Source organism: Haliaeetus leucocephalus, unplaced genomic scaffold (genome assembly GCF_000737465.1).
Source record: "Haliaeetus leucocephalus isolate CR32 unplaced genomic scaffold, Haliaeetus_leucocephalus-4.0 Scaffold251, whole genome shotgun sequence".
Lineage (NCBI taxonomy): Eukaryota > Metazoa > Chordata > Aves > Accipitriformes > Accipitridae > Haliaeetus > Haliaeetus leucocephalus.
The window spans coordinates 11,529,050-11,546,222 of NW_010972687.1; the positions used below are offsets into that span (position 1 = coordinate 11,529,050).

Consider the following 17,173-nt stretch of genomic DNA (forward strand, 5'->3'; position numbering starts at 1 on the left):
TCATCACCCCGGGCTGGTCCTCCTCCTCACCTCACCCTCTGCCCCCACGTCCCGGGGCTCTGCTCTCCCACCAGCCTGCACTGCCGGCTGCAGCCTCGCTACAGCGGCACCCAAAACCCTCCTCCCGCACAGACTCACGACTCGGTGCTGCTCTCTGCATCAGCCTAGGGTTGTACCCTGCCAAGGCAGGAGCCCCGACAAGCTCAACAAGGGGAAGCGCAAAGTCCTGCCCCCCAGAGGGACAACGCCAGGCACCAGCAGATGCGGCGCGCTGCCCGGCTGGAAGGCAACCAGGGAACGGTGACCATGCTGCTGCCCTCGAGCACAGGCTTTCTTCCCGCTCTTCCAGATCCAGCCTTGGCACTGACATGCCTTCTCCTCCACCTGGAAAGAGCCCATCTTCAGCAGATGCTCGGCAGATGGATGCCAAGCGGCTGAGGACTCTGGGTTTGCCTAGTTTGGAGAAAAGGCAGCTGAGGGGTGACCTCATTGCTCTCCACAACTTCCTGAGGAGGGGAAGTGGAGAGGGAGCTGCTGATCTCTTCTCCCTGGGATCCAGTGACAGGACACGTGGGAATAGTTCAAAGCTGTGGTAGGGGAGATTCAGACTTGGTATTAGGAAGCATTTCTCTAACAAGAGGGTGGTCAAACGCTGGAACGGGCTTCCTAGAGAGGTGGTCGATGCCCTATGCCTGTCAGTGCCTTAAAAAGAGGCGTTTGGACAATGCCCTTCATAATAAGTTTTAACTTTTGGTCAGCCCTAAAGTGGAAGAGGCATTTGGACTGGATGATCGTTGTAGATCCCTTCCAGCTGGAACTATTCCATTCTACTACCTTTCAATACCATCAAATCAGCATTGTTTGCTTTTCTCCAATTTTCATAGTTTTCACTGCCATAAACATTATCTGATGAAAGAAGTTAAAAATCTTTCTTTTTAAAGGAAGGCAGCCATGGAGGAGGACAAAAAATGAGAAAATGTAAACTATTCCCTCCAGCCCCAGACAATATTTATAGGCCATGTATGTTGTCTAACTGTTACAGTCTCTTGTCCAATATAGTTTTGCTTACATAAACATTTTTGACATTTGCTTGTTCACATTTTTAACTACCAGGCTTTTAAAAAACATGTGTCACCAAGACTGTTTTGGACAATGGGAACTAAATATTTTGTGCAAATATATTGGCTATTGATATGTATAGTCTGGACTTATAGGTTAATGTGCTTTAATTCGTGGATCGGCCTCTGCGAGTTTGTTATTCTACTTTTCTCCTCTAAATTCCCTCTAGTATTTCTAAATCCTTAATGGGAACAAGGCCCAGAGAAAGGAACACTGTGTTCTGCTACAATGGCTCTCATTGCATTTTACCATCTTTTCAGCTATTTTATATGATACAGTATTACGCTTTGGTATTTTCTGATTGTTATACAGACCATTAATATCCTGGCTTTCAGGGCTACATAATGCAATTCGCATGGAAAGCGATGCAATATGTCCTCAGTATATTTATATACAAAACTTAAGAGAATTTTTAGAGGCCCAAATTGTCAGAAAGAAACGTGTTTGGTATCGTGCCTCAGAAATGTAGACATAATGGATGCCGACTCTGGCACACAGAGATAGAAGGGCAGACTGTTCTTTTTACATATGGAAGTCATTAACTTAGATGCCCATTCAGGCATTTGCACATCCAAGAATCTGAATAGCATGGAAAAGTGTAACAACTGCCTGGCATTTTAAGTTGTGTATCCGTTTGTAGGGGGAACAGGTTGGTGGAGGAAAAATTGACCATGTTATCTGAATGTTGGTATTATTAGATGGCCATTTAGCTTCCCCAGAACCTTTGGACTGATGCAGGCTTTCTCAGATCAGATCTCTCTGAGATGCCGTACAAGCAGGAAGGCTGCTTGTGCGCAGGAGATTAAAACCCACATAAAATTGTGGCAGAGTTGCAGGCCCTACATTTGGTTTTCCCGAGCACTTATGCTTGTAATCCTGTGGAGCTCCATAGTGTTTAAAGAGGAGGAATTACCATAACTCTAGTAATGGCCATTGGGATTGGCACACAGGTAATAGCTGGTCAGATCATAAAAAGCATAGATGCATTCCTGCTATTTTTTGGAGTCCTAAAACTAAATGTCTTCTGATGCTTTCTCTGTCAAGCAAATAAACACTACACCTCTACTCTGAGCTTTTGCTCATAATTCACTGAGTCCTTTTAGAGCTGTCATTGAATAAATAATAGTTGAATATCTGGCTGCCTTCTCTTTCATACATGAGCAAGTTCCCTATAACTCCAGTGATATGAATAAAGTGAGTCATATATCACTGTTGTGTCATAAGGAAGTTAGCCTTAGAAACAGGAAAATTAGTAGGAGTCCGTGACATGAGTGAACCGTAAAGATTATGTCTTGGCAATGTTACTCATCTTGATTAAGTCCCTTACTGGACACATAAGAAGTCTGCTGCATTAAGGAAAGCAGAATCTAACACTGAGTTGAAAGCCTTAGTTAGTATTTGGCCTAGTATTTTTAACTTTTAATTTGGCACTTGGTAATGGAACAATATGTGCTACTCATTCTTATGCAATAAATACCAAAAATTGTTGTGTTGTATTCTTGTAGCTACCAAGCTCATATTGTGCAATAAACTGTAAAAGTATTTTTAAAACAATATGGTGTTAATAAAGGCCATATTAATTAGATTTTGTGAGTTTTCTGCTAAATTCATTGTATACTGCCTATTTTCAACAGCATATTTATGTACTAGCAAGTAGAAAAGATTTTTAGAAGTTGATATTTTAATAAAACTTCCCCAATGTGTTTATGGTGCAATTTTACATTTTGGTTAAGTTCTACAGAAAACAAATGTTTTTAGTCTCATAAACTGCTCACATGGACATAAGGGCCTTTAATGAAAACATCCAGAGTAATAAGCGATTAACCAGGAATTGCCAATCACCTGTCTCCTATTCATGAACAAGAGGATATTTGGCTGTACAGGATATTAATATAATTTAAGTATATCCCATGCAGTATATAAGTTTTACTGAAGGCAGAAAGTTGAAGGAATGCAGAAAAACTTAATGTATGGGCTAGGTATATGTATGGGCATATCCACATTCAATCTTTGTACCTACCAAAAAATAAGTGTTGATAGAACATGAGGGTATATTATTGTGTTTATGCATAATTAAGTTGGGCAGATTTAACAGAGGACCTGTTCACAGTGTTGATGAGCCACCAGCTGATGTCACTAGGAAAAAATTTACCTTGCTCATCAACAGTTATTTGCCCTGGGTGTTTCTTAAAACTTCCCATGAAGCCCTTCATACTAACGATTATCACAGGCAAAGTTCAGGGCTAGCCAAACTAATCTAGCATGTTAATTCCTGTGTTCCCATGAAAAATGACAATTTGTATTGGTAAGCCTCTGGAGGTCCCAGTTTCTGTATGTGGTCTTCCTTAACATTCTCATTTGAAGGGACACTCTACAGTCATTTTTCAGTTACTTTCTAGTCATCCATGTTACTTCACATGAGAAAGATTCCACTTTCAGCATGTTTTATGTTGTTTTGTCAGTTAATCGCTGAGTTTACAAGAGTTTTGATGACTTAGGAGATGTGATACCAGTTCATATTCATTTAGGTAAAGCCCATTTTGGGCTCAAACCAACCATCTGATCTCCAGCGGAGAGACTAATAGACCAGCCAAGGATATTCTTTTCCTGGAGGCCGAATCTGTTTTCTACAGTACAGGGAAGGCAAGCTGGAAGGGCACAGCTGGCTGATTCCCCAGCTCACCAGTCACACACATATGTAACTATGTACCTGCTGAAAGCTGGAGCAGGGGAGGAGAATCCCACTGCATTCTCTCCCTCCCCCCAGTCAGTGTGAGTCTCCATCTTTCCCGGTTCCACGTCCTGAAGGAAAGCAGGCTAAAGACAGGTGAGGGTCTCTGGGTGAGGAGGCCATCTATACCACATTTACTGCAGTTGAGCAGCTGAGAGTTTCATCTGGCCAGTTTGCAACTGTAGCCAAGAATGGGGCTCTATATGTACCACCCACACTCCTGCATTTTGTAACTGTACAATCTCTGTGGAAGAGATTAGCTGCAGAAATAGCAACTTCAGCACAGGAAGATGTGCCATCAACTGCAGCTAACACCTCTGTGTTGGAGTGGGACGATGAACATAATAGAAAACCATGTTGTAGTTAGATCTGGTTTTGAACAAAAGACAAATTATTTATTTCTTTCTTCAAATGAAGCATAACACTAAGGTATAAAGGGAGTATAAATAACATCTGATTGTGCTCCTAAGCTCCATGCTATAACTTTCTTGCAATGACATCCTTCAACAAATTAACTACATCATTACTGTTAAGTATTAATTGCACAAAACAGATACACAAAATATATAATGAGCTAGAAAGAGGACAACATTCTTCCATTATGACAAACAACTGTAACAAGAAATGGAAAAAAAAAACCAATAGATCTAGGCTTACACAGATGGCAACACTGAGAGTTTTAAGTCCTCTCCTTGAACACATTACATGTGATAAATAATATGCAAAATATTTAAAGAATTTTATTGTTGCTTACAGAAGATACTTAGCAAGCAAAGAGACAGTAGCAATCACTGCCTCATGTCTCATATCCCCATCATTCAATGCAAATTTTTACATTTCATGCAATAATCCTGAGCTTATTTTCAGTAACATTGAAATGTCATCTATATTAATTACCAAATACATACAGAGCCCAGCTATGGGGTCTATTGTATTATTAAGGCATGAAAAAAGAATAACAGTTTATTAACTCTGAATGCCACAAATACAGCACAGCAGTTAGAAGGCTCAAAAAAGCTCAGAAAGTACCAGTGATTTCTGTGCCAAGGTCCTCCCAGAACATGGCTGTGAATCATCAGCTCCTGAAAAGGTACAGAAGTGAATCCTGGCCTTGCTGACATCAGGGAGTTCTGCCATTGCCTTGACTGCTGGACCAAGCTTCAGAGCTATCAGGAGTAACTCAGACTCCTCTTCATATCCCCAAAAAATTGACAAATTCCTCTCACTCAAGTCAAGTATGAATTTAAAAAACAATACCTACATATTGTTTTCTTAACTAGTATTTTAAGTCTATGGAACAGTTCCATTCATTATACAGTATGGCAATTAATAAAAAGCCTTTTGAGGAAAAGCTTATTTGTTAGTCTGATTTATTAGTACGTTAGTACGTTAAAAGAAGGGGAAAGTATCATGAAAAGAACCTCTGCCAAGTCTATGCTCTATTTATAAATTATTTTTAATTTTAAAATGAAAGACTTTGGTAAGCCAAACCAAGGATATGTGATCTAATTCTAGTCACCGTGGTTCAATGGCTCTTCTCAAAGACAAGGAGCACCACGGCCCTGTCCAGTCATCAGCTGAAGAACTTATCATCTGCATAAATTGTAAGGGGCTAGCAGTAGCTGGATTGTGCAGTTCTTTACATAGCCTCTATTTTAGATTTAAGAAGTTCTTGCAAAATGCCCTGTAGTGAGCCAGGGTATTCCAGTTCAGTTGACTAAGCCATTGAAACCAAGGCCAAATTGGTGGTAAGACTTACTTCATACTTACAATTGCATTATGTCCCACACTGGGAACTAAACCAGCAGATGATCTCCTCTAACTCTGCTACTACTATGGCCTGCCCCTTATGTAGATATTTGCCTAGTTGTGCTCAGAGTTTACAGATCCAGTAGCCTTATCCTTCATCTACAGGTGGCCCACGGTCTGCATGGAAAGAACCATGGTGTGCAGGAGGGACAGACTCTTTTATGCAGCCTTCATGCATACTTCTTTCCATGCCTGCACCCCCTGCACGCACAAGCCACCCCTTGGCAAAGATGGTGCTGCCCAGTTCTCTCACTGCAAGGCTCTGAAAACTTTGCAGATGCACAAATCCAACTTAACTAATTTCATCTAAACACCAAGTTATATTAGTGAAAATACGGTTCATCACAATAAACCATTCAGGAAACTCACTACTGTCTCATCTGAGATAGAAGGAGAAAAAAGGTTGTTGATATTAGATAGTTACTGGGTTAGAATTTGTGTGGGTTTTGGTTGACTTCTACTAATAAATAAGTTAAAGAAGGCTAAGGCTATAAATTGGTACTGTTTCATTTATAAATACTCACTTTATTTCTATTCTCTTCTAAAAAACTTGTTAAGGAAAAAGGTGGCCAGAAGGATTACAGATGTTGTAAATTGTAATTTGGTTGTTAGGCTGTAAAAACCAAACATGTAAGTGAAGTTGAGCACAGTGTAAGAAAAAGCCATTTTTTAATTAACAACTTATTTACAAGTTCATAAAATCAACTGAACTGGAGTAGGTGTTCTGTGTTTGTCACCAATATTTTATTGTAACTGGTAACTTGCAGGCTTTATAGTAGAAGAACAGAAAGAAAATTAAGTTCACTATATACAGCCTTTGTACAGGCTACTTGACTATACACAAGGCATAGTGATCATAACACAACCTAGTCTTCATAATAATTTGTGCACAAAAAGACACCCATCAGACATTATGTGAACGCTACAGTGAAATGACATCACAAGTCCAGTGAAAATTCAGCATAATACAAAACATATTGATCTACTGCAAATGACATCCTTTAAAACAGTAAGCCTTTATTCAGTAGTAACTTAACCAGAGTCTGAAGCAGAGATTTGTTGTGTAGTTATAAGTCTTTTAAGTGAAGCAACCTCTGCAGATAAGTTTGCTATGCCCTGCTTCAAATACAGGTTCTCTGACTCAGAGACATTGTAGATATTGTCTTTTATTTCAACAACTCCAGTTTTGCAGCCACTCTGAATTTTTACATTGAGTTCCTTCTGATGCCAGAGTTCTGGTTTAAGTGACCAGTCTTGGATGTTAGTCACTTGAACCGAGAAAGGAGTGTGAGAAGAATGCATCAAGTTTTGTGCACCATGTTTTTCAAGCTCAAAATGTCTTTTTGAGGACATGTCAATGGGTGATGACAATTTCTGTGTTGCATCATAGTCATTATCCATTGCTTCCACTTTAACTTGCATGGCTTTGGCTTTAATTCGAAGCTTGTGAGGCAAAGCTGAAGAATTCACTTCTGGAACTTTAACTGTTGCATGAACATTTTTATGTTCAACTGGGGAATGGATTGGACCCTTAGGAACCTGCTGTTCATCTTCTCCATCAGATGACTTTCCAACTACACCATCATCAGTTTCTGATGTTCTGGGGGAATTACTGGAGGACCTATTAACTTGCAGGAGAGGAGGAGAATGTGAGTACACATTAAAGGTAGCTCCCATGTAGTTTGGATATATGGATGCCTTATATGAACCTCTGTCATCTCTTGGCTCTCTCTCTAATTCCATGGGCTCCTGTTTTATAATCTGGAATTTATTTTCAGGACTTCTGCAGTTGTTTTGTATACGACTTGGTTGAGTATGCTCTACGGATGATATTTCAGACACATCGGACATTGAGCTTTGAGGAGAATGTTTGATGACAGAAATACAACTGCTGCCAACTATAGATGGTTCATGTTCATCTACAAATGAGCTAATATTTGATTTGGAACTCTGGTAGTCTTGGAAATACACAGTTGTTGAGCTACTGAGTTTCTGTATCTCTTGGGCATAGGCTGCAGAACTAATTAAACCAAACTTTAGCTTCAACGAAAGCAGCTCAGCCTTCAAAGTGGCATTCTCCTCTCCCAGTGCAATTAGTTTGTTCTCTAAGACAAGGTCATTCAGTCGTCGTTTTTCACGAGATCTTTTGGCAGCTTCATTATTTTTCCGCCTTTTCTCCCAATACATAGCATCTTTCTTTTCATCTGGAATGAATTCTCGCTTTCTCCGGCAAGCTGAAGATTTGCTTTTTCCGCTACTTGCTTCAGTAAGTAATATATCTTCATTTGTAGACAATTCTTCAGACACTTCAGCTAAGGTAGACTTAAGTACCATGATTTTGTCCACATTGCTACTTGTGTCAACAGGTCCGTGTTCCTTTTTAAGGGTCTGCATTTTTCTCAGCTGCATCAGAAACAATTTGTAGTAGATCTACAATGAGCAACAGAGCAAGCTATTACCCCAGTATTTCTCACTCCACAACTTGATAAATACAGTGATTTTAAATCCACGCACATTCTTCCTTTTTTTTCATGTTCTCAGACAGAAGTCTAGAACCAATTTTCTTGGCAGAGGCAATGAGAATCTTCTTAAAAACCTGGAATAAACAGAGAATTTGATTACTGTTTAGGAATTGCTGGTTCAGGACACGCAAAAGTAGCTTTTGATAAAAAGCTTAGACTAGCATTTGGTTCATTAAACCTGCTGTAATACAAAGACAGCTCAACACTGAAACAACTGATACTCTAAGCTTTATGATACCTAGGTAGCAGATTTGCTTCCAAAACAAACACAATATTATCCAAGGAAAAATCAATATAAAAATATTTGAGTTTTGATCCTACAGTAATGTTGTCACAGAACTTTCCATGATATCACTGACCAGCCTAAACCTTGAACACTTAATACTGCAGGACACCAGGCATGTTGATGAGCAGCACTAGAAAGTATCTTGTTCTTCCACATTAAAACATCTCCTCTAAAAACAGCTGTGGTGTGTGACTTAGAAATGCTATATATTTGGGTCCTTCATGGATTAAAATTAACATAAGCTGAGTTAGAGAAGCTGCAGTACTTTCTATTGTCTTAAAATAACACCACTATCCATTAAAGCTATTAAAGATTTAATTATTGGTTTTGCATCCTATTAAAAATATATATGTTTATATACACACACACATTTGGAATTTTAAAATGCCTTTTTGATCAATCATATGTGTGTGCATTTACTAGTTTGAATTTATAATTTGGGCAAATACCTAACTATTAAAAAAATAGTGGCAAGAAAAAAAATGTATTACATAATCTTTTTTCTTGTCTCATGAAGAAAACTTTAAAATCAGTATTGAAAAATACATTAGAGAAATAACATTTCATTAATAATTTGCATTTGAAAAATAGTCTTATTACATGAAAGTAAAGTTTAATACCATTGAGGCATGTGCACCTTTAGAAAAAAGTGTTTGCATTGAAGTAGAATTTTGATCTAAAAGTCTTACAATTAACAAAGGAAAACTAGCTTAACCTTTAGCTTCAGACATTTTAATCATTAAATTTGAACTTAGCATTTAAATTGACCTTTGTTTTATTTAGTCCCTCTTAATGCAAAAATACTTTATTCTCATAAGATCATTTGGTCTTGATCTGAGATATTGCTTCTCAATATCTCATTTTCCAGTCAGTCATGTTCCTGGTAAAATAAATGTGGTATGCCAAGTGCTTTTGTAGAACTCTCTATTGAGTCAGCAATGATTCTTCCCTGCATAACAAAAAAAAAAAAAAAATCAGCCACTTCAGATTAATGTCACTATTTATTGGGAATGTTTTTACAATGACTAATGAAACTAATTTTAACATTATCAGTTGGGAAAGTTATAAGAGAATTAATGAATTGTATTCTGCCAGTTTCTCTTGTCTTTTCCAGAAGGCAAAGAGGAGTGAGTGATGTAATAACAATCAAGCAGGGTCATAAAGACTCAGGTTTCAAGCTGAGTTCTGTTCCATCAAACCATGCCAACTCTTCTGTCATGAAAAATTAACACATTTAATAGAACAGCTAAGTAGAATTTCCTAAAATCCGTGGTTAATTACTGACATGTAACTATTTGTCTTCGATAATACAGCTTTAGCGGAAAATAGAAGCCAGCCACACCAAAGACAGCATCTAACATTTTAGTGCAAAAGCAACACCACAAATTGCCATGTTTGTAAAGGAGAAATGTATGTCTAATATACAAGCAATTACATAGTTAGATCCTGATCCAAAATTCAAATGAGTCGAAGGGAGTTTTCTGTCAAGTCAAATAGGAGCTGGATGAGGTTTAAAAACAAAAATAAACCCCACAACAAAGCAACATCTGTTTGTCCAAACATTCAGTATAACTTGATTTGCTGAAGAAGCTGTAGAGCCATTCTGTCCATTTCACTGCTACATGTAATCAATTGTTTAATTAATATGCATACCATTTTAAATCTAGTACAACCCAATACTTAAAAAAAAAATCATTTTTGAACACACAGAATTTAAAAATGAAAAGAGACAAGGCTACCTGAAATTTTGTGGCATTTGTGGAATATTCAGTCTCTGTAACATGACTTTACATTAAAAGAAGAAAAATACTGGGATTTTATTTTATTATCCTGTAGCATTTGGAACACACAGCTATTGATCCGTAATCGTCTTGTTATATTTCAATCACTGTATTCCCTTGTATCATTAACAACTTCTGCATTTCTGAGGAAATGCATACACTTTCTATGGTACACAGTAGGAAGCAGTATAACACGTACTGAATACCTATGAAATCATCACTTGTCTCTTAGTATGCTTCTCAGCCAACTCCCACTGAAGTCAAAACAGTTCAGAACAACTGTTGTGACATTTCAAGGCCTTACCAATACAGAAGTCTTACTGAATTTAACAGTACTAGAAAGCTACACTCAAACCCAAATAAAAATATTTATTCTCTTAAAAAAGGGATACTAATATGCATACTTCATAATTTTCTGTTATTTATCTGCCATACACCCTGGAACATCTATGCTTACTTGAAACAGTAGCAACAGCAAGGAAGTACTTATAAACATAGGATTTGTGCATATTTTAGAAGAATGAAACTATACCTACACAGATTTAATGCAACTTTTTTTCCCTCTTATATTCCAATCTTCCATTTCCACATGATATAGAAGCAATACATTTAGTCTTTAACAAGTCTGTTTCAGGATGAGAACTATGTGTCTACCTGTATGGTCTCCAGCTCAAAGTGATTCCACTTTGGTGTTTGTCCAACACTGCAATCTAGGAAAAATACTACTAATAATGATAATAATGATAATTAGCTAAAAGTTGTTGGTTTGGTTTCCTTTTCCTAAATGAATGTAGACTAATGGCATAGTTCATCAGTATCACTGTCCATGTATCAAAACTCAGCTGCACATCCAGCCGTAATCTCCTGCAGCCTAACACTGGCACTGAGCTGCGCTTAACAACCCAACAACCTGCAGAGTTCATGTCCCTTGTTCCACGGAACTTCTGCAGTTTGGGCCATTCCAGTGTACAATCTGCTCACTGTAGCACTGACAACTCCTGTTTTGGCCAGCCTCCCTCCTGTACACATTGTTCCTGGCACAAATAGACAGAACGTAAGTAGCATGCAAGTCTACAGCAAATATTAAGTGTGTATCAAAACGAACATTTTTTTGTATGCAGTATTCAACTTTGCTTTCTGCCAGAGTCCATCAGTGAAGCTGTCAAGACAAACATGTAACCCACTGATATATTCTTACTGATTTGCTATTTATGTAGTTAGTTCACATGCCATCACTTTAGTGAACTAGCAAAACAACAATAAATCTTTAGCTCTTTCCACATTTTCCTTGAGAACTTTTATCATGGCAACTGGAATTGCTGCTTTACAAACAGGAGGCAAAGCCTTTGTTTATTAATACTTCTCCATGTAGATCAGCCCAATGCTGAGTCTGTAAACAAATCAAATCCATCTGATGATAATGGCAAAATGCCTTCAATGAAACCAGCCATTTCACTTCACTTGCATTTTATAATTCCACTGGAAAACATCAGTATTTACACATAAAGTAATGAACTGTAATGATTCCTCTGACTATATTTCAAATTCCAGTATTTTCCCTTATGATTAATTTTTCAATTGCTTTATCACTCCCTCATAAAGTGTTATAAAACCAACATTTAATACTGCCTTACATTAGTCACTGTTAAAGATTTTTTTTTTGGTTGGTTGATGTTAATGGCATTGAGTGCCAATTCAACAATGTAATAACAGTCGACCCTATTAACTTAATTACAGACCCAGTCTTGCTCCCACAGCAATTTTGCCATTGGCTTCAACAGAAGCATCACACAATCCCAGATCCAAATATTAATGAGACTGTCGTATAGAACTCATGCTATTGAAGCAAGAAATTATATATGCAGAAATCACAAAAACTTAATTTATCCATGGACTTCAAAAAATACTTAAGTGATCTGATTGTGTCAAAATAGTACATTAAGGATCTGATCCTGGGGATTTGTGTATTCACACTGTAATAATTGAAATGTTTCAGAAGGTTGAAGGACAGGGCCACAATCTTTCCTTTCTCTCTTCTGTGTAATTTAATTACCTAAGTCATTTCTGCTTTAGAGAATGCACATGGGCCTCCCCACGTACATATGTTTCCCCACTGAGTAACTGCGTATTATTTTTTGTATTTAGCAAAATAATTCATGCTACCTCCAAGTATAATTTTTCAAACATATTCTAGCATGAGATAACTAATTGTTCAATGCTATTGCTCTAACATTTTGATAGTGATTCTATGAAATGCCTTTTCTAGCAGTTGGATGCTCAAACACAATTCACTTTTCTATCACCATGTGTCCAAAAAATTTCTCTCAGTCCTTCAAAAATGGAAGAAAATAAGTACAACTTCTTGTTTTAAAGAAGAACCACGCCCCTGTCACCTTCACCACTATATGGCAAACTGCAAAACCAATAAAAATTCCTATTGATATGTGTCTATGCATATTTTTAGTTGCTGTTGTCCGTGTTTTGCATAGGTATCATTAATGATTATTGCTGCTACCATTCTGTCACAGGTTATCTATTTTGAAAATCTGTCTACATACCAGAAGAGCTTGTGTAGAACCTGTTCATAGATACCTAAATGACCAATTTGCATTCCAGACTTTGAAAAACTGAATAAAACAGTTTGCACTTTATCTTCAAAATGTTTTTAAAACACTTGCTATCTGTCTTGGGACTTTTATGAGGTACAGAAAAAATATCCTCCTCATTGCACACGCAAGACAGGAGGCTGAGTTTAAGCTTAGGTGGTGAATACACAGCCTGCCTAGATAGTGCTGAAATACTCTGGAGCCACTCTATCTCTACCACTTTCCACAGACACAAAAATTACACTATGAAATTCTGCACCTTTCAGGTCTATCATAATTCATAAATCCTCTCCAACAGAGGATGTGGCCCTATTCCAACCTTCACTGAAATCCTTCAACATACTCCTTGCCTTTTATCTAGCACCGTTAGTAAAATTATGTTCCTTTTGAAGAAAAGCTTTAATGCTGGCTCCACTGGAAGAGTAATATTATCCCTAGGACAGATTTGCAGGCAAGAAAGTCTAGGCAATGTAGAGCAAATGAGATTCAAACTTTCTGGAAAAAAATGAGGTGATGGCATTTTATGCTATGATGGACAGGTTAGCCACAGTCACAAAGGAGAAAAGCATTTACAATACAAGTGTTACCACCAATTACTGCCATTATATAGTTGCACTCATAGAGACCATGAATCCATTACAACAGCATGGAGCAATGCAGAACTATTGATCCTGTACACCGTTCCCTTTTCTTACAGCTTCATGGGCATCTTAAGTGCTTACAGTTTCAGGATCAACGTGTAATTAGGTCAGTGGAACACTGATGATGATAGCTTTGTACAAGATGACCCATTTTTGCTAAGATGCTGATCATCTTATTGAAAAAAAATGGGAGATGTCTACACAATATAGTCCATTGGGAACATCAAAATTCATTTATCATGACACTTTTCAATCAAATATAAAAAAAATTAATAAGATCGCCATGGAACTTGGAACACTATTGCACCTTCATATTACCCACCTCCAAGCTGTACCCAGAAAGTTGATGTCATATTTAATTTTTACAAAAGGCTTTCATTGTTAGGAAAATTACTTAACTTAGTGTTTATCTTAATAACTACAAATTAACTCATTAAAGTACAGCCCGCTTCCCAAAGGTAAATTACACAAATTATGCAAATAAAATTATTTGGAGAGCACAAAACATATGTTAAAGGTAGCTGTTGCTCAAAAAGGTCAGTCAAGGTTAATAGGTGCAAATTTGACCTATATTTTCTTCCATTTCCTTAGGAAGACAGTATGATTCTATCTGATCTGCTCAATTTTTCCAAAATAAGCTGTTTACTGCTCTGATTTAAGGGGGTGGGGCATGGGGTGGGGAACAGAATCTAAGAATGTTACTCAAAGTGCCAGGAAAAACTTTAAAATGGAGAAGCAAAGGAAATGCATATATAACTTGCATAAATATTTAATGACATATATGTAATATATATAGTATGTGTATATAAATCATGCCATTTTAAATATCACATCACTTTCCAGTATTTTAAATAAAACCCCAATAGAAACAACAGTAACTGAAGTTACAGTATGCTTCTCCTCATTTCAAGAGCTACTTGACAGCAGGAAAAACTAGGCTGCAAAAAGCTATAACTTAACAGTAACAATGTTCTGGAAATACGATCTCAGCTTTCCCCTAGTTAAGAACCATTAAAAAAAACAACTAAACAACCAAACAAAAAAAACCAAAAAAACACCACACCAAAATCAAATGTTAATTATTCTGACAACAAATGGCTTTCTATTATTGAACTGTGTTTTTAAAATGCCAAGCATGGACCAGACCTTCAGCTGACCTAAATTTATATAGCACTATTTAAAGGCAGCAGAATTATGTCAATTAATCCCAGCTGATGCTCTAAACATGCATCTTGTTACATAACAACTGAAGTACAAACATGTAAAACAAACACTGCCTGCACTTTGTTGGTATCTACCGCTCACTGCAAGCAGAACAGAGAAATAGCAATCTTCAGAGCTCTGATTCTGTGAGATGGTCCAGGCAGGAAGACCGCTGCCCATGCTGAGCACCATTTTCTTTCTTGGGTTGCTTTCTGCTCATAAGAGGAGGTCTTGTAGCACTGGCTCCCCTACACTGCTAACTGCTGTGCAGCCACCTCCATGGCAAAAACTGGTTAATTATTCAAATACTTCAGGACAGACTGAAAATTACACCAAGATGGAGCAACTCAAGAAAGGGGAAAAAAAAACCCCTTGTCTTAAGGCATTCTTTCTGACAGGAGAGAGATTTTTGCAGTATCTGTCACCAACTCAGTCTCATAGTATGCTAGTTTGGACATGGATCAACTCAACACTTGAATCAGGAAAAAAACAAGATATCTAAGGAAGTCCTAATAATAATAATTCATTTCAGATCTACCTTTTAATAAAACAAGTTTTTGAGAACGTTGCTTCTATCACATTGAGTAAAGTCCAAGTATGCCCTTGCTTACACAATCTTATTTTTGACAGTCATGCTTAGCATCAGTATTAGACAGTTACATATACCTTTTTGAAAAAAATTTTTTTGAAAAGATTTTTTTTAAAATTACTTTCAAGCACTGTAAAATGCTGTAACATGGAAATCAACTCTCATTTTCTTTTAGAACAGACTGCAGGAATTGGCCATCTATTTGCATTTTTTTTCTATTACATATCCTAAGCACATTTATATCTCATAACTGGCTGTAATGATCATGGCAAGGTCACCTAGAAGAGTCAATTAAGCTGATGAGTCAGATACATTGCTTAACAGTGTGTAATAAGACTCAAACAGAGGATTTTATTGTTCATATTATTGCATCATAGTGATGTTATAACAGCAGTGAGATTGCTGTCTGGAAAAAAATATTGCATAAGGATAGTTTGCATAACTATTTGCTAAAATAAGTCAATTTGAAATGAGCTAAAGGTTTCTATTTCTTATGAGTTTTATTTCAAGATAAAGGATTGAAAAAAGCAGCATGGTACTGATATCTTTCACAGACTCTGTTTAGACTTTATTGCAATAGAAAGAATGTCTATATTCTACAAATTTCAGCCAAAGTATGGCAAATACTGTTCCGTCTTAGGATAAGCTAAGCTGTGAGAAGGTCATGTAAGTTCATATTGCTCAAGGGAAGACTCTAAGCTTTTTGACACCTTTCAGATCAGTTCCTTTAAAACAAAAACAAAACCAAAACAAACCAACCCCACACAGCAGAAAATTGAGGCTTTGAAGTCAAATCCAGGAAGCTGGATATTTTAAAAGCTAGTTAAGTCCTTTGGAGAGTAAGAGGAGTTAAAAATGTAAAGTGAACAAAAACAAAAAGTAGAGGCAGATCATTCTAAAGAGCGTTAGCACTTCCAACAGTCAAAGATATTTGTAACGTGAGAACTTCTGTAACAATAACTGTCAGTGCCAATGATATTAAGGATCTTTATTCAGTAATCCTTGAACTTGTTGGTTTATTTCAGGTCTTTGGGCCAAAACTCGAATCCTTATTCATTCAAATTTCCCATCAAAGTCAACATTTTGATTGAATAAGGACCGTAAAAGTGATGCACATAGCAATATTTTAAATGAGACTCTGGATTGAATTAATTACTGAGGAGGGCAAAGATGACTCAAAGTAGGTTACATACACAGGAGTGAACACAATGAAACTGAGTGCAATCATTCAAGTTACAAGGACAAAGAAAAAAAAAAGGGGGGGTGTTTTTAACACAACAGTAACTCCATGAGAGCTTCATGATCAAAGCTGTACTTGACCCCAACAATCAAGTAGCAGAAAAGTTTATGCATGTTATCAAGAATATCACATTTTAAAAATACTTTGCTGCCGCTACCTATGGCAGGTATACTGAACATAAAGACAGTGGCTGGGGTACTCGATTTGGACTTCGGAGGTATTGGTCACAAGCACAGTGATGTCGGTTTCGTCTAGTTAGAGGACCGTTTTAGTCACGCACAAAAATCACCTCCTCTTGAAAGCCAAGTTATCATCAGCAACTTTCAAGCTATGCTCCCGTCGAGGAGAGAGCACAAGCTGACCCCAGAGTATGGGACGTCCAGCCACGGCTTTTGCCACTGCAATGCCGAAGTGACTTGGCAAAATAACAGAATTGGGCAATGGCCATTTTCTGTTGTTTTTGTTGTTCATTACGTAAGGAGAAAGCCGAAAATACTCGGGTCGCGGGACTGGGGGGTGTGCTAGGCTATCTCATGCCTACCTGCGAGCCATACCTCTCCCGCGGGGCAGGGAGGCAGGCGACAGCGCTGGAAAGGGCGGGGGGGGGGGGGGGGGGGGCCTTTGTCTGGCGCTCCCTGCCTGCAGG

At 37.7% G+C, this 17,173-nt stretch overlaps 1 protein-coding gene across 5 annotated transcripts in view; it reads right to left on the bottom strand.

Annotated features, from left to right (window-relative positions):
* Positions 1-2,501: 2,501 nt before the first annotated feature.
* Positions 2,502-17,173, bottom strand: part of NFIL3 (nuclear factor, interleukin 3 regulated) — a 15,848-nt gene continuing 1,176 nt past the window's right edge. For 3 of the 5 annotated variants that reach the window (XM_010568712.1, XM_010568713.1, XM_010568711.1), the window contains one exon: positions 4,221-8,255. In XM_010568712.1, coding sequence (XP_010567014.1) covers positions 6,692-8,068 — 1,377 coding nt within the window. In that variant the 5' untranslated portion in view covers positions 8,069-8,255 and the 3' untranslated portion in view covers positions 4,221-6,691. Of the gene's footprint in view, positions 2,651-4,220; positions 8,256-17,173 lie in introns of those variants that run through there. The other 2 variants (XM_010568715.1, XM_010568714.1) reach the window with 2 other exon arrangements.